This window comes from Gopherus evgoodei, chromosome 2 (genome assembly GCF_007399415.2).
Source record: "Gopherus evgoodei ecotype Sinaloan lineage chromosome 2, rGopEvg1_v1.p, whole genome shotgun sequence".
In the NCBI taxonomy this organism is placed as follows: domain Eukaryota; kingdom Metazoa; phylum Chordata; order Testudines; family Testudinidae; genus Gopherus; species Gopherus evgoodei.
In genome coordinates, this window is record NC_044323.1 from 126,664,205 (window position 1) to 126,684,818 (window position 20,614).

At 43.1% G+C, this 20,614-nt stretch overlaps 1 protein-coding gene across 8 annotated transcripts in view; it reads left to right on the top strand.

Moving 5' to 3' along the window:
* Window positions 1-20,614, top strand: part of ICE1 (interactor of little elongation complex ELL subunit 1) — a 62,564-nt gene that overhangs the window by 33,900 nt on the left and 8,050 nt on the right. For 5 of the 8 annotated variants that reach the window (XR_003998952.1, XM_030551659.1, XM_030551660.1 and 2 more), the window contains 4 exons: window positions 2,287-2,447; window positions 15,906-15,980; window positions 16,710-16,900; window positions 17,653-17,759. Coding sequence is in view for 7 of the 8 variants with exons in the window: in XM_030551659.1 (XP_030407519.1) it covers window positions 2,287-2,447; window positions 15,906-15,980; window positions 16,710-16,900; window positions 17,653-17,759 (534 nt within the window). In the remaining variant the exon portion in view is untranslated. Of the gene's footprint in view, window positions 1-2,286; window positions 2,448-5,715; window positions 7,559-15,905; window positions 15,981-16,709; window positions 16,901-17,652; window positions 17,760-20,614 lie in introns of those variants that run through there. The other 3 variants (XM_030551662.1, XM_030551658.1, XM_030551661.1) reach the window with 3 other exon arrangements.

Consider the following 20,614-nt stretch of genomic DNA (forward strand, 5'->3'; position numbering starts at 1 on the left):
ATCATATATAACGTCTTTAACATATGAAGAAATCCTTCGCTAACAGGGTACAGTACATGTTAACAGACAAGGTCACATTCAGCATACTGTATTGATACCAAGTTCTTCTTTGGGTGATTGTCCACATAGTCCACTCAATGAGTATGCACATCTTGCATGCAAGATTGGACACTTTTTGACCATCAGTTAGTCACTGGTATGCCAGATTAGGGAAGTATCTCCAGTATCAACCTCTCCTCCACTGGCTGTAAAATGAAAATTTATTCCTTTGCTGGGTATATTAGGGACTCATCTACCACCTGTCCACCTTTCCCTCCATGGGTAACACAGTGGGAGTCAGGGAAGGAGTCTAGAGAGGATTCTGTAGAGGTAGCAAAAAAAGACTTGGCCCTCATAAGGAGTACCCCTCCTGACACCCTCCCCCCCCCCAAACTATGTCTCCAACCTCAGTTTTTCTACGTTTAGCAGCCATGGCTCTATTGGACCTCCAGGGTGTACAGCCATACTCCAGAAAGCCTGCATCATCCTCTGTCTCTTGGGCTAGTTCATCCTCCCCTAAAGAGACAAATTAAGTCACCTCAGATAAACTAGCTGGTGCAGTCTTGGATACTGTAGAGGCAAGAAGAGGATAGTGAAGAAGAGTATCAGCTGTGAGAGGAAGAGCTGATCCCTGCTGCTATCTTCTCATTCTTCCCAGATGAGACAGTGAATCTTTCTATAGCTGTCTTGGTGGGTGAATTCAAGGTGTTGAAGGAGCTCATGAAACACATGGTGGAGACCTTGGATATACTGTTGGAGGTAGCTCAAGAGAAATAACAAACTCTTGAACATGGCTCATGCTTCTACTCCAAGGTGGTCACCATGCTCATAAATGAGGAACTACTGCGTCCTCAATGGCTGCTTCACAATGAGTTGACTGGAGGCATCAGGTCCCTGTAAGGGATTTGAATATATTTACGCCCATTTGGGACCAGGTTCACTTGTAGTAGGAGCTAGTCAGGAGAGATCCAAACTTAAATCTACTCAGAAAGAAGGCCCAAAAGAAATTGGACCTCTTGAGTTTTAAGGTATACATGCCAGCTAGCCTCCAGATGAGGGTGATTAATTACCAGTCCGGCTTTCCAAATAAGACTACTTATTTCAGTTTGTAGACAAACTCACAAAGGAACAAGACAACACTTACGATGTGAGACTTAAGGCACTCAACTAAAAGCAGAGAAAGTTGAGAGGTGACATGGCTACTGGGTATAGGTACTTATTTTTTCATTTATATCTGATAGTGTGGGAAGAGGGTTCAACCTTGCTGACCAAGGTATAACGAGATTCAGTGATTGGAAGTTGAACCTCGAAATAAGAAACAATTTTGCAGCTGTGAGAGTAATTAACAATTACCAGAGGCTAGTGGTGGAACTCACCTTCACTTGGTTTTTAAAATGATCTTAGATATCATTCTAAAGGATAAGAGTTAATCCAGTCTGTGGGAGAAATTATGTGGCCTGTGTGTGGGGGGGTCAGAATGGATGTTTGTGGTGTTGATCACTTCAGTAACACAAGAATTGGGTCATGCAATGGAATTAATAGGCAGCCAGTTTAAAACAAACCTAGGAAGTATTTCTTCACACAGTTCAGAGTCAACCTATGGAACTCCTTGTCAGGGGATTCTGTGAAAGGCAGAGGTACTACTAGGTTCAAAAATGAAGCCCCACACAAAAAGGGAAGCAGTGCAACTAACTAGACTGGGGGAGGGATAGCTCAGTGATTTGAGCATTGGCCTGCTAAACCCCAGGTTGAGAGAGTTCAATCCTTGAGGGGGCCATTTAGGGATTTGGGGTATAAAATATGTCTGGGGATTGGTCCTGCTTTGAGCAGGGGGTTGGAGTAGATGACCTCCTGAGGTCCCTTCTAATCCTAATATTCTATGAACTGCACAAAATAAACTGAAATATCTTTGTCAAATCTCATAATCTTGGATTTGACTTTAACAATATGCCAAAAATCATTAATTTGAATTACACTACCAGTTCCTATCATTCTTATTTAAAAGATGAATGATTTTGAAGATACTGTGTATATGTCAAGACTGTATACTAATCTTCTGACAATTATTTTGGTAAAGTAACTCAAAAATTTGTTTTAAATGTGCTAATGTATCATGTGCACTTGTTTTACACACTGGAAAAATTAGGAAAAATATCTGTAAGGAGTTAGCCTTTGCAATCTGAGCAGTAGATTTAAAAAGGGTATTCAGAGTTTTTTTTGATTTATCCTTTCTCTTTTCTCTCCCAGACTTCCCAGAATCTGCCAAATTAACTTTGTTTATCACAAATGTGTGGGATGATATATTCTCCTTCCAAGGCGTGATCAACAAAGCTATGCAGTTAGTTGTCAGGAAACGTGCGCGAGGAGAGGTGCTGAACTGTCTGCGTGCTTATCTCAGTTGGGAAAAGGTAACTTGCACTTTTACTGTTTGGGTAGGTCCCTTAGCCTGCACTGATTCCTATGAAAGATCAAAGCCTTGCAGACTAAAGGCAAAGAAGGCACACTGTACAAGTCCCCCAGATAAACTTAAATTTCACAACTAATGCTGCAGCTTTTTATTGCTTTTTACTACTGTCAAGTCTCATTTTGTTAAAACCTTGATGGTTTATCTTTATACATGTATCCTTTTACTTACTAAGCCTTTTCTTTTTTTAAACTTTGCCTGAAAGTCTGTTAGCTTGTACCTGACTTTCCTGTTGTAACTCTGATTTTATAAAGCCTTGCCCCCTCCCTCCCAATTATAAGTCTCACCCATAGCTTTCCTCTCTGCTCCATCCTAAAACTCATCACCCTTTCCATACCTCCCCCACCTTATCTCTGGAGAAATAAAGGCCATTGTTGTTCCTCCTACATGAGATTATTTTTCTGAGATGACTTGAAAACCACAGGTGAATTACGTTACTAACAAGTATTATAGCCATCTCATTCATGCTGATAAAGCCTTTGTAACACACCAACACTTATATCCATACACAGTATTTTTTGTATCTAATGTAACAGGCTATAGAATGCCTCTTTAGTGCATAGAAGTATTATATTTCAATAACTACATTCCATTTGATGTGGTAAAATGAGTTGCCTCCATTATAAACTTCTAAATCTGTCTACATCTTCATAAAGGACTTGTCTCTAGACAAGTTGTACTGCTTTATACTATTATATTTAATGATGTAACCCTCCTGTTGTGGATTGTGTTATATTGGTGTAAAAGTGTATTATACCAGTACTACAATTCCCGTATGTGAAAGGGAATAAGCTACATTGGTAGAAGACACTTTTGTACAGTAAATGTGTCCAACATTAGAGGTTCTACCAGTATGACCATTTCAGTTTAAAAAAAAAAAAAGACGTACACAACTGTGTGTAGCTCAGGCCTAAGAAAACAGTAGTATAATAATACACTTCTGTAGCAAAATGTGTAATTACTGATTCTTAGGTGGTATTTCTAGTTTTCTTTGGTGCCATTGCAGTGACTAGTTCAGCAGCTTTCACACCATTTCTCGTTTATGTTCTGTAAATCACTATGAACTGGAAGTTTTGGCTGTTAGTGCCTGTTTCTCTGGGACGGATTCTTCCACCAGTGCTAAATATTAAATGATTTGAATAAAAAGAAGTGCTACTTCTAAAGTAAGAGATGAATGATTCTTGAGAAGCACCTCTAGGTTACATCAGAGCACATTTCCGAAGTGGTTTTTTTGTTTGTTGTGCAGCGTCCTTCAGATTTCTTAAATTTACAGCATAATTTACAAGTCAGACGAATAGTGTAAATTTACACAGTTAAAACATTTGTTTGAGTAACATGCCCAGAAGCTAAGACTAAACTGAACAATAAATTTTATTTATAAATCGTGCACATTTTAGCTGCTTCCTGAGTTGTAGGTCACTCAGTTTTATAAATGCTGATGTAGATTAACTCTGAATAGGATAAGATGTGTAATCATTGTGTGTTAGCAGAGTTTTCTGAACTTGTGGAGGGAAGAGGAAGAATTTAAAAACAAACTGAAATGTTTTGGATATTTAACAGTTAAAAATTGCTATTTACCTTCAGTTTGCTTTACTCTGAAAATTTTGGTAAGAGACAAAATAACTTAACGTGAATGTTCTAAAGAGCTGGGCCCATACCACTGCAGGAGCAGTACATGCTGCATTGGAAACATCAGGATGCTACCAGAGCATCTGTAGTAGTGTAGGGCAAGAAGACGACCAGGCTGGATTCCTCCCATAGCTTCTCAGACCCAGCGCATGAATATGTTAGCAGCCTCTCCCATCTGCCCATGGAGCAACAACATAGGACAAGAGGCCCTCTACATCTAGCAGGCAGAGGTGAGAACTGATCTGGAGAACCAGTGTGTGATACTGGTGACTTATTCCCACTCTGAGATAAATGTACTCATGCTGCCTACTAGTCTATTCATTCCATATCTCAAGTTGTAGGAGTTTATGCAGTGCTGGAGGATTAGGGTTCAAGCCTGCTGATGATGCATGATGGGGCAGTAGTTACAATTGTATAATAGAAATGTTTATCTTTTTCCTTTTAAAAAATCCCAACAAATTTTAGAAAATTACATACAAAAAAATCTCTTTAAAATACAGATTGCAGGTCAAGTACTGAAGAGTTTAAAAATGCCAGATTTACAGTTGCCTGTGCAACCTTAATTTTGTCCCCTTGTGTGTTTGCATTATGATGCAGTCTTTAATAACATGATCATTTATTTGTTTTTTCCAATAGAATCCCTTTCTCACTCAGTGCACTGGGTGGACGCAGAAGGGGGTAGAATTATGATTAAGGCAATCTTAAAATTGGTGCTTCTACTTGAGGGCCTCTGAATTGCCACTCATGGGATTTAACACGTCTGGCATTGAGCTTCTGAACTGCTTTGAAAAGCAATATCTGTTGGGTGAGGAGAGATCTCACATGAAGGTGACATCAGTGACATGCCCTGTAGAAGGGAGTGCACCCTCCACCCCACCAGCTTTTTCCTTTGTCACTGCCACAAATGGAACGGAACTCATTCTGTTGTGTCCTCAGGTCAAGACGCTAGCTTTGTACATTATATTGTAAATAGTGTAGTGTAGTTTAATTAGTTGTAGTATAAATAGTCCTAACTTGCTGTTGGGTCTGGGCCCCTTACTGAGATCATGTTGGATCTTGAACCCCCGAAAGCCTATAAGAGGTACACCTCTTGCCAACAATCATACCAGAATCTGAGACCCACATCCAGTCCCTTCTGTATGGATGAGGCCCACTCTGCTACCCAGTGCACATCGTGCTCTGCCTTCATTCTCAGGACCAGAAGGGAGAGAGATGTTGTGGGTCCAGCCTTATCTCTTGCCTGTTGTTGCCTGGAGCCTGATACTCTAATCGGCCTGTTGGTAGTACTCAATGAGCCCAGCTTGTGTGCCAAAATTCTCTTGTAGGATTCAAGAGAGATCCCTCTGCTATGGATTCAACAGCACCTTCTGCTAAGGTCTTGAGACTGCAATCTCCTTGGCCCTTTACAGGGAGTGAATCCCTCAGATTGCACCATTGGCACAGGAAAGTGTTAAGGGCATCAGAGCTTCTCTGAACAATCAGTGCAGACCACACAGTGTTTGCTAAGGCCATTAGGTCTGATGTCCTCATTGACCTATGTCACATTGTTTGCTCATCTGAACATGAGATCTATGCACCTGTAGGTGGCAGAACACTGCACACTAAATATGCATTGCTCACAGAGGAGACAGACCATCCTTCTTCAAGTGCTTGAACAGTTTTGTTGATGGTAGAACAGGAACAGCATTCTCCAGGAGGTATACTTTACTCTGCCCCATCTCTTTTAATCATAATAATCACTGATGTGTCTATTCTGGATTGGGGTGCACATTGTTCCTAGAATCCAAGGCCAGAAGGGACCTCACTGATCATCTAGTCGGATCTCCTGTATAACACAAACCATAAAACTTCTCCAAAATAATTCGTAGTATATATCTTTTAGAAAGATATCCAATCTTGATTTAAAAATTATCAGTGATGAAGAATTCACTATGACCCTTTGTACATTGTTCCAGTGATTAATTCTGTGACTGTTAAAAATGTGCACCTTCTTTCCAGTCTGCATTTGTCTAGCCTCAAGTTTCAGCCATTGCATCATGTTAGACCATTCTCTGTTAGATTGAAGAGCCCATTATTAAATATTTGTTCTCTGTGTAGGTACTTGTAGTCAGCGATCAAGTCACTTCTTAACCTTCTCCAAACCTCTTCCAGTTTATCAACATCCTTCTTGAATTGTGGATACCAGAACTGGGCACAGTATTCCAGTAGCAGTCGTACCAGTGCCAAATACGGAGGTAAAATAGGCTCTTGACTCTTATTCGAGATTCCCCTGTTTATGCATCCCAGTATTGCATTAGTTCTTTTGACCACAGTCTCACTCTGGGAGCTCATGTTCAGTTGTTTATCTATCATGACCCCTGAATCCCTGTTTCCCAGGATAGAACTCCCATTCAGTAAGTATGGCCTACGTTCTTTGTCTCTAGATTTATATGTTTACACTTAGACATATTAAAATGTGTATTGCTTGCTTGAGCACAGCTTAACTAGCGATCCAGAACACTCTGTATTAATGACCTGTCCACTTCATTATTTACCACTCCAATTTGTGTCATCTGCAAACTTTATTGGTGGTGATTTTGTGGTTTCTTCCAGGTCATTAATAAAAATGTTAAATAGCATAGGACCAAGAATTTATTCCTGTGGGTCTCCACTACAAACACACCTGTTTGTAAATGAGAAATCATTATTCATTATGTTTTGAGATCTATCAGTTAGCCAGTTTTTAATCCACTTAATGTATACCATGTTAATTTCATATCTTTCTAGTCTTTTAATCAAAATTTTGTGCAATATGTCAGATGCCTTATAGAAGTCCAAGTATATTACATCAATACTATTAGTTTTTATCAACCAGATTTGTATTTCTTTTTTTTTTTAAATGAGATCAGATTAATATAAACACATCTGTTTTCTATAAATCCGTGTTGATTGGCATTAATTATATTACCTTTCCTTTGATTCTTTATTATGCAAGTGCTGTATCAGACACTCTAATATCTTGCTTGGGATTGATATCAGACTGATAGGCCTATAAATTACCTGGGTCGTCACATATATCATTATTAAATATTGGCACAATGTTAGCTGCAGTCTTAGAGTACCTTCTGCACCTTAAGTCTCAGGGCTTAGGTATAACTTTCTTAAAAGTCCACATGGAGCAGTATCTGCTTATCATAATTACATATAGCGTAGTTGTAGCCATGTTGGTCCCAGGATATTAGAGAGAGAAGGTGGGTAAGGTAATATGTTTTATTGGGCCAACGTCTGTTGGTGTGAGATACAAGCTTTTGAGCCACATAAACTCTTTAGGTGTAGAAAAGATACGCTGAGTGTCACAGCTAAGTGCAAGATGGGACAGATCATTTAGCACAACTAGGTAGCACATATTCTAAGGGACCATTCAAGGTAGAGAAGCCCATTAACACCTCTGCAGTCATAGGACAAAAAGGGGGATAGTGGGTTAGAGATTATGGCTTATTACAGCAAATCCAGTCTGTGTTCAGTCCATGGTTTTTAGTGTCTATCAGAGTTAGGAATTTTATCTCCCAGGCTTGTCTTTTGAAAGTGTTGTGCAAGTTTCCTTTGAGGATGGGGACAAGGACTGGTAGATCAGACAGATTTTAGACGCTTATACACTCTTCAGGGATTAATGCACCCTCCATGCCTCCCTCAAGTATTTGTAGTGACACCAAACAATCTTTTCAAAATAGAGTAGGGTTTATTAGTCAGCTGGAACACAGCATTCAAAGTCCTTATGTTAACATCAAGAAATAAAGGTTAAAGCGTAGTCCATTCTGGTCAAGCCAGAGCAGATCACCAGCCAAGTATAGTGGATTCTATTTCAGGTTCTCTCTTTGACTCACTTGTTTGTCCTAGGAGAGAGCAGCCAGCTTCCTCCAGAAGCCCACATTTCATCCCTTGCTGGTCACATCTCAGTCATCTGTTCTTAAGCTGGGGTCTCTGCTCAGCTTATGTGTTGTGTGGTGGAAGAAAAACCTACTTCCTCTGTGCTGTTATTTCCTAGGTGTATGTTCTGGCCACTGAGGCTTTTCGTTGTCTCCTTTGGGTTCTGCATTGATCTGTTACTTTCAGCAGGTTTCAGCCAATTCCTTAATGACCCTAATCACTGCAACCCAGACAGCAAGGTAACTCATGTCCTGTGCTGCCCCTAAGAGCAAACTTAGTCCTAGGGGATGGAGGACGGTTTAGTACTAACTATAGAGGGAAACTGAGATACACATAATTCATAAAAAAATTGCAGAAAATTCCACTTTCACACTGAGTGCTTTTCAGTCAAAATGGCCATCTGCTAGGAGGGTGCATGAGCTTTGGCCGCTCCACTTCATATTGTAGTACACAGGTACAAAGTCACCATGATGCCCCATCCTAGCTTTGTGTCTAAAGTGGTCTCAGATTTTCACCTATCTCCTTCTTCATGTTTTTCCGCAGACCCCATTCCCAGCCTGGGGTAACTCTTCTCCATATTCTAGATGTAAAACGAATGCTTTGTTTTTACCTGGAAAATACCAAGCCCTTTAGAAAATCCTATACATTATGTGTAGCATATGGGGAGATGAAGGATGGTTCACTAGTTATGGCACTAGCTTAGGACTTGGAAGATCTGGGTTCAGGTACCAAAGACTTACTGTGTGAACTTGGGCAAGTCAGTTAACCTCTCTGTGGTTCCATGCCCCATCTGTAAAATTGAGATAATAGTACTTTTTTACCAAACAGGAACACTGTTACGTCTTTGCTAGGAAACCAGTGTCCCCTGGTTTAAAGAATGACTCCACTAGAGCCACCACTGCATTAGTGGCATGCCTCTGGCATGTTCCCCTAGTGGAGATATATAATGTAGCTACTTGAAGTTTAGTGTACACGTTCACCAATCAGTACTCTTTGGATTTAGCTTTGTGCTCTGATCCCTGGTTGGGGAAAATGGTCCATATTTAGCTGAGAATTCCTTGCCCACAGCCGTCCTGGTAGGACACCACTTGCTATTCTCCCTGAAGTGGGAATACAGAGCCTCTCAATCATGAAAGAGAGGTTACTTATCAGTATCTGTTCTTCGAGTGCTTGCTCATGTCGATTCCATTCTGGGTGTGTGTGTGCCCATGTGAGCAGTCGGAGATTTTTGCCTTAGCAGAGGATATAGGATATGGATATAGAGTTGGCTGTGGCGCCCCCTGGAGTTCCATGCTCATATGCTGGTATATTGGATACCACAAACACTACTCCCTCTGTTTCTTCTTGCCACCCATATAATTGGTTGGAGCTTCTTGTCTTGCATCGCAAGAGTATTAGGGGTTCTTACAGTGCATTGTTCTGTCTTCTTTGTTTTTAGTTGTTAGGTACTTAATGGTCTAACTAAGTTAAGTGTTGGAGTAGTTAGTCCTGGTTGGGGATTTGCCTCGGAGCAGGGCTTTAAGCCATGCTCATCATGCAGTCATTTGGAGTCCCATTAGCGGCCCCCATGGTAATTGTTTAAAGTGTTTGGGGGAGTCCCACAGAAAGGACAAGTGCAGGATCTGCAAAAGCTTTCACCCTTGAACTCAAAAGGAGTGGGATATTTGCTTGAGGGCCCTCCTCGTGGAGGCTGCGCTTCATCCTACCTCGGAGCCCTCTTGGTCGGAGTCCACGCCCGGCACTTCGGCATTGGCATGCAGCGCACCACTGGCACCAGAATCTGCCTGGCACCGTTCCCCCTCGCTGGCACATACGAAGCAGTCAAAGTCGATGGAGCCGCCGGCACCACAGAGAAAGGAGGCTTCAGGCAAAGGACCTGTGTTAGGCCATGTGCCTGCCATGCAGCTACTTGCGGTAATGCTGCAGTCGGACCTCCAGCTCAGCCAGGGACCCACCTCTGACTCCGGGAACAGCAGGGGGTCCTGTCCCCTTGTAGAGCCATCTGTGCCCAAAGCAGGCCTGGCAACCAAAGAGCAGGTAGACAGTCAGGCATCACAGATGCCAAGCCAGGCAACAGGCCCCGCCAAGGCCCCGGCATCTTCGGGCAAGCTGGTTATGGGACCCCCTTCTAAAGCAGCCCCAGTCAGAAGACCCAGGTCCCTGACGCCAAGGTCTCAACCTACGAGATACAGGACATCTGAGCCCCGATGCTGACCCCTGTACCCACAGTACCATCAGGCCACCTACCAGAGATTGTCTTGGTGCAGATCACCATCGCCTAGACAGTCTCTCAGGCATTGATACCCTGGCACAGTATTATTTCCAGTCACGGCACCGGTCTCTAGCTCCCCAGTACCGCTGTTCGGGCAGGCACCGATCCTCGCCCTCTCCTTACCAGTTGCTGACAAGAGGGAGTCAGTAGACTCAGGCATCGACGCTCTGACCTGGTCAACAGAAGAACAATGGTCCAAAGAACAGTTCAGCCCCCTCACCTATAAAAGGCGACTTGCCACGAGGCCCTGAGACCAGCACAGCTCCTGTAGCGGTGGTGTGGAGGCAGGAACAGGGGCCCACTCAGTGGCATTTTTGGAACCCATGGGGTGTACCTGTTATGCTGGTCCCATACTCCCACTGTTTCTCCTAGGTCGCATCGAACACACTGCCAATGTCACAGCCATTACTGGAGTTGGAGCACAGTGCTGAATCCGACAGGGTGATGCAGTGGGCACAGACGCCCAAGGAGCTGACCGTAGATGAGTAAAGGGAAGCCTCACTCCCCCTGTGGTGCAGTCATCTTCATCATCTCTGGATGAAGTGGTAGTGGGCCCCTTGCAAATGAGTATGCCCTCTGATAACTTCAAGGAGCACCAAGCCATGCTCAGAAGGGTGGCTGCTAATCTGAGCTTGGAGATTGAGGAGCTTGCAGAGGAGTCTGACCTCTTTAATGTCAGACCCTCCTCCACCCTGGCCCAAGTCGCATTACCTGGCCACTTAAGGGTCCTAAAAATTGCTAAGTCTGTGTGGCACACCCCCTCTTCCATTCTGCCTACCTACAAGAAGGCAGGAAAGAAGTACTATGTCCCAGCAAAGGGTCCAGTAGGGTCCCTGGTTATGTCCACCATCAATGAAAGGGATAGGCAGAGCCAGGTGAGCAGCACACCAAAAAATAAAAATGCCAAGAAACTGGACTGGTTTCAGGAAAATGTATTCGACAGCCAGCCTGCAATTTTGAGTGTCTAACCAAGGTACAACTTCAATCTGTGGGACTCCATCAGCAAGTTGAAGGAGAGCTTCCTACAGGACTGAGCAAAGGAGTTTACCACACTGGTGGAAGAGAGCAGAGGGGTGGCAAGAGTCGCTGTCCAGATGGCCAGGGATGCTGCGACTCAGCGGGCAGGATAGTCACCTCTGCGGTGGTCATGAGGTGCAACTCCTCATTACAGTTCTCCGGGCTGTCCCCGGAGGTGCAGACTACCCTCCAGGACCTCCTGTTTGAGGAATCAGAGCTCTTTTTTAAGCTGACCAATGCACAGCTCCACATCCTTAAAGGCTCCCGTGCCGTCACCCAGTCCTACCCACTCCTCAGCAGGCTAGAAAGCTGATCCATCCCCCTCTGTCGAGATTGTGGGGTTTCCCTCGATCCAGCTCCTACAAGAAGGATTTAAAGGGCGTCACCCTTTGTCTTCCTGTTCCTCTACCCAGCCTGATTCTTCCAGAGGCCAAGGAAGCCAGAAGCTGGCATTTTAAGGATGCACCCGAGGACAGTGTCCCAGTCACTTCTCAGGATAACACACACACCCCCACCACCACTACTCTTTCCTCAACCTCCTGTGCCTCTTCTGGTCATGGTTGAGCTTGGATCGTTGGGTGCTTAATATATTGTCTTCGGGCTACACCCTACAGTTCGTGGCCAACCCTTCCTTCCACCCCCTTTCCCTGTTCCTCCTCAGGGGCACTTCTCATGAGCAGCTACTCATTCAAGAGATTGAGAACCTCCTATGCTGGGGGCAGTAGAGGATGTCCCTCCAGACTTGAAAGGGTTCTACTCCTGCTATTTCCTAATCCTCAGACCCATTCTGGACCTGTGCTGCCTCAACAAGTCTCTCGAGAAGTTCAAGGTTTGCATGGTCTCTTTGCATGGTCCCTGCATCCGGGAGAGTGGGTAAGCTGCCCTCGACTTAAAGAATGCATATTCCCATTTTCGCAGGGCACAGGTTTTTCCTCCGTTTTGTTTTGGTCCACCACCATTTTCAGCCTTCCATCTGCTGCCCTTCAGTTACTCGTTGGCCCTGAGAGTGTTTACAAAGTGCATAGCGCCAGTGGCCAGAGGCACCGAGGGGCTCAAATTTATCCATACTTAAACTGGTTAATAATGGATCGATCTCATAATCAAGTGCGATATCATCTTAATTTGGTTTGCTCCACCTGTCATGACCTGCGGCTGTTAATAAATGAGAAAAAGTCTGCCTTTATTCCAGTGCAACACAGAGTTCATTGGAGTGGTCCTCGACTCTCTACTTGGGCTTGAGCCTTCCTTCCTCAGGCTTGGTTCCAAGCCATGGTGGACCTGATCTTATGCATGCAAACCTACCCTCTCACCACTCCTAACACATGCCTGAAATTGTTAAGCCACATGGCGGCCTGCACTTATGTGGTCTGGCACACGTGGCTCCACCTCCAGCCCCTGCAAGCATGCCTGGCTTCAGTCTATGTCCCCAACAGACATAGCGTGGACCCTGTGATCAGGGTCCCAGACCTCATACTGTTGTCACTCACATGGTGGCTCCGTCCCTGTTGATGACCCTAATCTTTGATGCTTCGGACCTGGGGTGAGGAGCCCACCTGGGCAATCTCAGCACACCATGTCTTGGTCAAGTCAAGATTGCTCTCTACACATCAGCGTCAGGGAGCTCAGAGCAGTTTGCCTGACCTGCCAAGCCTTTCTACCTCACATAAAAAGCAGGGTGTCCAAGTCCTGTTGGACAATACAATAGCTATGTTCTGTATCAAGAAACAAGGCAGAGCCAGCTCATCTGCCCTTGGCCAGGAAGCCCTGAGGTTCTGGAACTTCTGTGTACAACACATCATCTATCTTGTAGCCACATACCTCTCCAGGGCTAGGAACGCTTTGGCAGATCGCCTCAGCAGGACCGTCTCATCTCATCATGAGTGGTCCCTCCATCCGGAAGTGATCAGCATCATCTGATCATCATAGCTGGCAGTTGGAGGCTGAGCTACAAAGGAAGGTTTGAAAGCTAGAAGCCTCTGGTAATTGGCTGAGCCTTAACCAGTGGGCGGGGCATTCACTCAGGCCAGGGCTTTATAAAGCCACGCACAAGCGACCAGGGGCTGCTAACCAGGAGTTTCACAAGGGAGTTCGGAAGAGGAGTGGGAAGGGAGCAGGGGTCCCTTGTCAGTCCTATCTGTGACCCGTTAGCCCCTTGAAAACCTATAAACCAAACTTAATCCAAATCCTTTCTCTTTAAAGTAGAGCGGAGCGGACAGGGAGCTGCAGACAGGGGAGTTTGAGAGGGAGGTTGACAGAGGGAGGCTTGCGATGGTTAGGAAGACCCGCAACACCTATGGCAGCACTGCTTCTGTCTCCTTCACCTGCGCCTGTAGTCAGACAGAGCACCAGAGCATGGATGCTTCTACCCAGATTATGGTGTGGTTTTGCAAAGACTGTAACTTGCCATTTCCACTTACTGATATCCAGGCTTGGGGGGGGGGGTCATCCAATGTGAAAGGTGCCTACTGGTGGAATCTCTCAGGCAGCAGATGGGAGAGCTACAGGAGGAGGTGGCTAGGTTGAGGAGCATCCGTATCCACGAGCAATTCCTGAACAGTGTCCATGTGGGGACAGCTGAGGTAGCTGTCCCAGTTCACAGGACTACTGACACAGCACTGGTGGAGAAGGAGATGGCTCAGGGTGGACACTGGCAGCGGGCAGTGCTCCACGCCTGCTGCGAATCCTCCCGCCGTGGTAATAGGTAACCGTTATGCTCTTCTTGATACAGGAGAGAAGGAATCACCCCCTATAGTAAAGGAGGAGAAGCCTCCTACCCCTAAGGCTGGGAGGTCTGCTGCCACCACTGAAAATAGGAAACGTAGGATAGTGGTGGTTGGAGACTCTCTGCTGAGGGGGACAGAGGCGCCCATCTGTCACCCTGACATTTCATCTCGGGAGGTATGCTGCCTGCCAGGGGCCTTATCCGAAATGTTACAGAGGCATTCTCTAGGATTATCCGGCCTTCTGACTACTACCCCATGCTACTCATCCATGTGGGCACAAATGATACTGCGCGGTGTGACACTGAGCGGATCAAGAGTGACTACAGGGCTCTGGGAGTACAAGTGAAAGAGTTTGGAGCGCAGGTGGTATTCTCTTCGATTCGTCCTGTCAAAGGTAGGGGCCCGGGCAGAGACAGATGCATCATGGAGGTGAATGCCTTTCTGTGAAGATGGTGTCGCCAGGAGGGCTTTGGCTTCCTCAACCACGGGATGCTATTTGAGGAAGGACTGCTAGGCGGAGATGGCATTCACCTTTCGAGGAGGGGAAAGACCCTATTTGCACATAGACTGGCTAACCTAGTGAGGAGGGCTTTAAACTAGGTTCGATGGGGACAGGTGAGCAAAGGCCACAGGTAAGTGGGGAACATGAAGACCTGGGAGATGGGTCAGAAACAAGAGGGAGTGTGTGTCAAGATATGATTCCCCACTTTGAACCTTAGCGTTCAGAAGATGGGGTATCTGCATGAACCCCTCTAAGCTTAATTACTAGCTTAGAAATGATAGAGCTGCCACCACCCAAAAATATAGTGTTTTGGGACCACCATGTCAGGCATCTCTTTCCCACTTTGAACTTTAGCCTCCAGAAAGTGGAGACCTACTTATTCCCTACTAAGCTTAATTCCTATCTTAGATCTTATCATGCTGCCACCAACCCATAATATAGTGTTTGAGTACACTCTCTGTCCCTCAAAATCTTTCCTGGGGAACCCAAGACCCAAATCCCCTGGGTCTCAAAACCATACTTGGATTGCTGCCTGCATTCACTGCTGCTACAGTCAGACAAAGGTGCCCCCTCCAGTGATTGGAACCACCCACTCAATCAGGCCGCCAGCCTCTTTGGCAGTTTTCCAAGCTCAAGTGCCTATCCAGGACATCTGTAGGGCGACCACCTGGTTGTCCGTCCACGTTTATGTCCCATTGAGCACTTAAACCAGCAAGCCCAGGACGATGCTAGCTTTGGTAGAGTAGTGCTGCAAGCCGCTAGACTGTGAACTCCAAGCCTACCTCCAAGTCACCTAGAATGGAATCTGCATGAGCAAGCACTTGAAGAAAAACAGTTACCTGCCTCTTCGTAATTGCTGTTCTTCGAGATGTGTTGCTCATGTCCATTCCATTACCCGCCCTCCTTACTCTTCTGCTGGAGTTGCTGGCAAGAAGGAACTGAGAGGATATAGGGTCGGCGACGCCTAATATACCAACGCATGAGCACAGCACTCAAAGGGGCGCCACAGCCAACCCTACAGATATCGCTAAGGCAAAAATCTCCGACAACTGTGCTCGTGGGTGCACACGCACCTAGAATGGAATGGACATGAGCAACGTATCTTGAAGAGCAACAGTTACAAAAAGGTAGGTAACTGTTTTTTCTTTGAAGTCACCTGTGTGCATTCATGCTACTTGCCTATCTACCCCTCTGCCTTGGAGTTCTATAAAATACCAGGGTGCTGCAGGTAGAAGGAAGGAACTGAGGCAGTGGTGGCACTCCTTTATGTGGAGTAGGGTGAAGACGTTGCTCTCATGTGAGATCTCTCATGATCACCCTTTCTTCCCCAATGGATGTGGCTTTTCAAAGCAGTTCCATCTCTGTGTGGAGGGCATCATATTCCAAAAGGGGAAATACACAGAGGCAACTTTGGAAGAAGAGGTCCTGGTAAGTAACAGCTCCTTGTATAAAGATCCATATTATCCAATCAGAATTCACCCTGTCTATGAAGGTATTAAATCACTGTTTCATTCAAGGTCACAGTATCAGTTTGGTGTAATGCATAAGCATTCCAGAATTTACTGCTATTCTGTTGTACGAATGTCTGTCCTGAGAAAATTAGTTCTGCACCAGCTCAGTTTGTGCTGTGAGAGCAGCATTTAAATATTTTGAATGTTCAAAAAATATATCTGCATTTAAATCCACTGATTAGTCTAGCTTCAGTTTGGATGTGCAAAATAGTTTTTAATCACTTATTACTTAGCTAGTTTAAAATATTTTTGACACACTTGCTTGGAAACTAGCCTCTAGTAAGGATTAGATAATCACAAAATTTTAATTTCAGAAATTCACTAATGTGAGTTATGAGCCTTTTGGCAGTGGAAAATGTTTTCTCACCGTAGCATAATTCAAATGAAAATGTTCTAACTGCCAAAAAAAATCATGTTTGGAATGACACCAGGTGTAGAAAAGGAAAATATTGACTACATACAAATGGGGGTTATAACTCCAAAAGTAATCAAATTATAATATTTGCACCAAATAAACTCCTGTGAAAATAGTGGATGATGGTTTTGCCTGCTGGCCATTTTTAGGATTGAACACTCAGAAAAGTATGCTCAGTTCTGGATAGTTGCCTTTTCCTGTTTTAAGATAAATTTGATTATAATTTTCCAGAGTCCACCTTTGGATCCAGGCATTATGGTCTCAAGTCTGCTTTTAGCAATACAGTTGTGTCCAAAAATGGAATTCCAGTTGAGTGAGCGATATGGAGAAGATCTGAGTGACAGCATTTGGGAATGTATACTTGCTATTGATCTCCTCTGCTGTCACCTGAAATGGAGTTGGACCCATGACAATATCATAAGGTATTGTGCTACTTACTCCTTACTTCAAAATGTTAACAATTTTTTCCTGTTCGTTATATTCAAAAGCCAATTATTTTGCTTTTAACCTATGATTTTTAAAAACAAAATCCTGTATTGATCAATCTGTTTCTCTAACTGATGACAATCCAGGCTATAAAATGACTACTGGTTTTGGTAGTATCAAGCCATACTAGAACAGCAACAGTAACTGGTCAACAATGATTTACAAAACTGTTTCTGGTACTATAGCAAGAAAACATCAGTGTCAAAACAGCATGTTACCAGAACGGTTTGCTTTGTAAATTTAGGAGCACCTCTGGGATGCTTGGTTCAGCCCAATGTATAAGAGTAGGCAAAATGCTTGATCATCTTCTGAAGACAATGGTTAGTTTCCAACAGACATAAGTGTGACTAGAAAATGCAACTAAAAATTGAAATGCATTGTATCCAAAACTGCTCCAGTATTGAATAGCTGTAACCCAGCCACACTGTGACAAGTCTAATATTTTGAGTTTCTGCTTCAGGTGGTAAGTCATTTCTCTAACAGGTTAATTTAAACAAACAAACAGCTGCTCAGGGATTGGGAATGTACAAGTTTCAAGTAGATTAATTATTGAGCAAGTGAGATTATAAAAGATGCATGATAACTTATTACACAGCTTTTCAATTTAATTTTATCGTATGATTGTCAGTACCTTACCTGTACATACTCTTTCCAGTCTTATGTTTTCAACTCCAGTTTTCTTTCACAGTAAAGAGCTATGGCCTGTCATGGATCAGTGGGTAAAGCATAGGAAAGGACATGAGACTGTTTCACCTATTCCAGATATTATTGTAGCATCAACACTTAGGCTAATTGGTGAGTAACATAATTTTGGGTTGAACTCCTGCTTTGTATAAATAAACCCTCTGAAAAAGCCTAGATGACTTCTGGAAGCTGAAATTGAAGTACTCACACTTTTTTGCTTTTGAATTAAATTGTTACTTTAAATGTGATATTTCACCATTAAGTCAACAATTTTTAGCAAAGATTTCTTTGCTGCTGTGAAGATTTCTGTGCTTTCTCTGCCTCTGAGGATGTTATATTGATATTAGGCCTGTCAATCACAGTTAACTCACACAATTAACTCAAAAAAAATCGCAATTAATTGCACTTATAACAATAGAATACCAATTGAAATTTATTACATATTTTTGGCTGTGTTTCTACGTTTTCAGTTTTGATTTCAATTACAATACAGACTACAAAGTGCACAGTGCTCACTTTATATTTTTATTACAAATATATGCACTGTAAAAATGATAAAAGAAATAGTATTTTTCAATTCACCTTATAGAAGTACTGAAGTGCAATCTCTTTATCGTGAAAGTGTAACTTACAAATGCAGATTTGTTTTGGTTACATAACTGCACTCAAAAACAAAACTGTGTAAAACTTTAGAGCCTGCAGGTCCACTCAGTCCTACTTCTTATTCTGCCAGTCGCTAGACAAACAAGTTTGTTTACATTGACAGGAGATACTGCTGCCTGCTTCTTATTTACATCACCTAAACGTGAGAACAGGCATTTGCATGATACTTTTGTAGCTGGCATTGCAAGGTATTTACGTGCCAGATGCGCTAAAGATTCATATGTCCCTTCATGCTTCGGCCACCATTCCAGAGGACATGCTTCTATACTCGTTAAAATAATGTGTCAATTAAATTTGTGACTGTACTCCTCGGGGGGGGGGGGGAGAATTGTATGTCTCCTGCTCTGTTTTATCTGCATTCTGAATATATTTCATGTTATAGCAGTTTCGGATGATGATCTAGCACATGTAGGTTTAAAAACACTTTCACAGCAGATTTGACAAAATGCAAAGAAAATACCCATGTGAGATTTCTAAAAATAGCTGCAGCACTTGACCCAACCTTTAAGAATCTGAAGTGCTGTCCAAAATCTGAGGGGGACAAGGTGTGGAGCATGCTTTTAGAAGTGTTGCTCTTTTAACACTCTGATGCGGGAACTACAGAACCCAACCCACCAAAAAAGAAAATCTACCTTCTGCTGGTCGCATCTGACTCAGATGATGAAAATGAACATGCGTCAGTCCCCACTGCTTTGGATCATTATCAAGCAGAACTCATCAGCATGGAAGCATGTCCTCTGGAATGATGATTGAAGCATGAAGGGACATATGAATCTTTAGCACATCTGGCATGTTAATACCTTGCAACGCTATCTACAACAGTGCTATGCAAATGCCTGTTCTCACTTTCAGGTGACATTGTTAATAAGAAGTAGGCAGCAGTATCTCCTGTCAATGTAAACAAACTTGTTTGTCTTAGCGATTGGCAGAATAAGAAGTAGGACTGAGTGGACTTGCAGGCTCTAAAGTTTTACACTGTTTTGTTTTCGAGTGCAGTTTTTTGTATCTAATTTTACATTTGTAAGTTCAACTTTCATGATAAAGAGATTGTAATACAGTACTTATATGAGATGAATTGAAAAATACAATTTCTTTTACGGTGAAAATATTTGTAATAAAAAATAAATATAAAGTGAGCACTGTACACTTTGTATTCTGTGTTGTAATTGAAATTAATATATTTGAAAATGTAGTAGTATCCAAAATATTTAAAATAAATGGTATTCTATTTAACAGCACGATTAATTGCGTGATTAATAGTGATTAATAACACAATTAATTGCGATTAATTTTTTAATCGCTTGACAGCAATATGTATTGCAATCTTGTGAGGAGAGATTACTATGGCTTTACGCAAGGCTGTACAAGAGATTTGTAATGACTCGATTACTATCTATGTCTGTTAATAGAAAGTAAATAGTTCTTAATGTATACCTTTTCCACAAGGGGAAAATTCTGGTGTCCCTATATTTTAGGGTTCTTCACTTTCCTCAGATTTTCTAGTAGATTCCTAACCTTTCATAAGCCATCTCTCCCTCCTATCATGATTGCACATCACTGTGACCACAAAAGGAATTGTTTTTGGGAGAGTATTTTAATGTATCTTAATTGTCTTGTAAAACATTTTTGAAGCTGGAAATTAGAAGAACCCAGTACTATTTGACTAGCCAGCTTTTTGTGAACCATGGCTTGGGAAAATCCACCCCTTTAAAAGGCACAAAATAGCTCCTCTCCACATGCTGACGTGTGGGGACACGATTTAGTGGTATGCCACACTGCTCATGACACTTGGAAGATGTGCTCGTTGATATTTTCTGTAGGTTTGCTCATCCCACAAAGATTTCATTATACACTTACATTTTGTATTAATACCATTGATTCCAATAGGTGACACTCTCCCCTCTGAGTTACTAAAGAACAAATTCTCTAGCGCACTGGCTTTAAACCTTTTTTCATTTCAGATCCCTAAAAAAAATTCAGATGGACCCCTTTGGAAATCTTAGACATAGTCTGCAGACCTCCAGGGTCCATGGACGCCCAGGTTGAAAACCACTGTTCTGTAGTAACAATCACCTTTTGTGAGCCCCTTAAACATAGTCTGTGGATCCCAAGGGATCCATGGACTACAGGTTAAGAACCATTACTCTAGCATATTGGTAAAGGGCATGGTGTTGCAGAAGGAGCTGTATTTTACGTGAAACTTAAAGCAGGTTTTTATGTGTCTCGCACACTATCTGGAGTGGCTTACAACTGTGAGTGTTTATATCCTGGCAGACCATCAGAAAAAAAGACCTGTAGTCTCT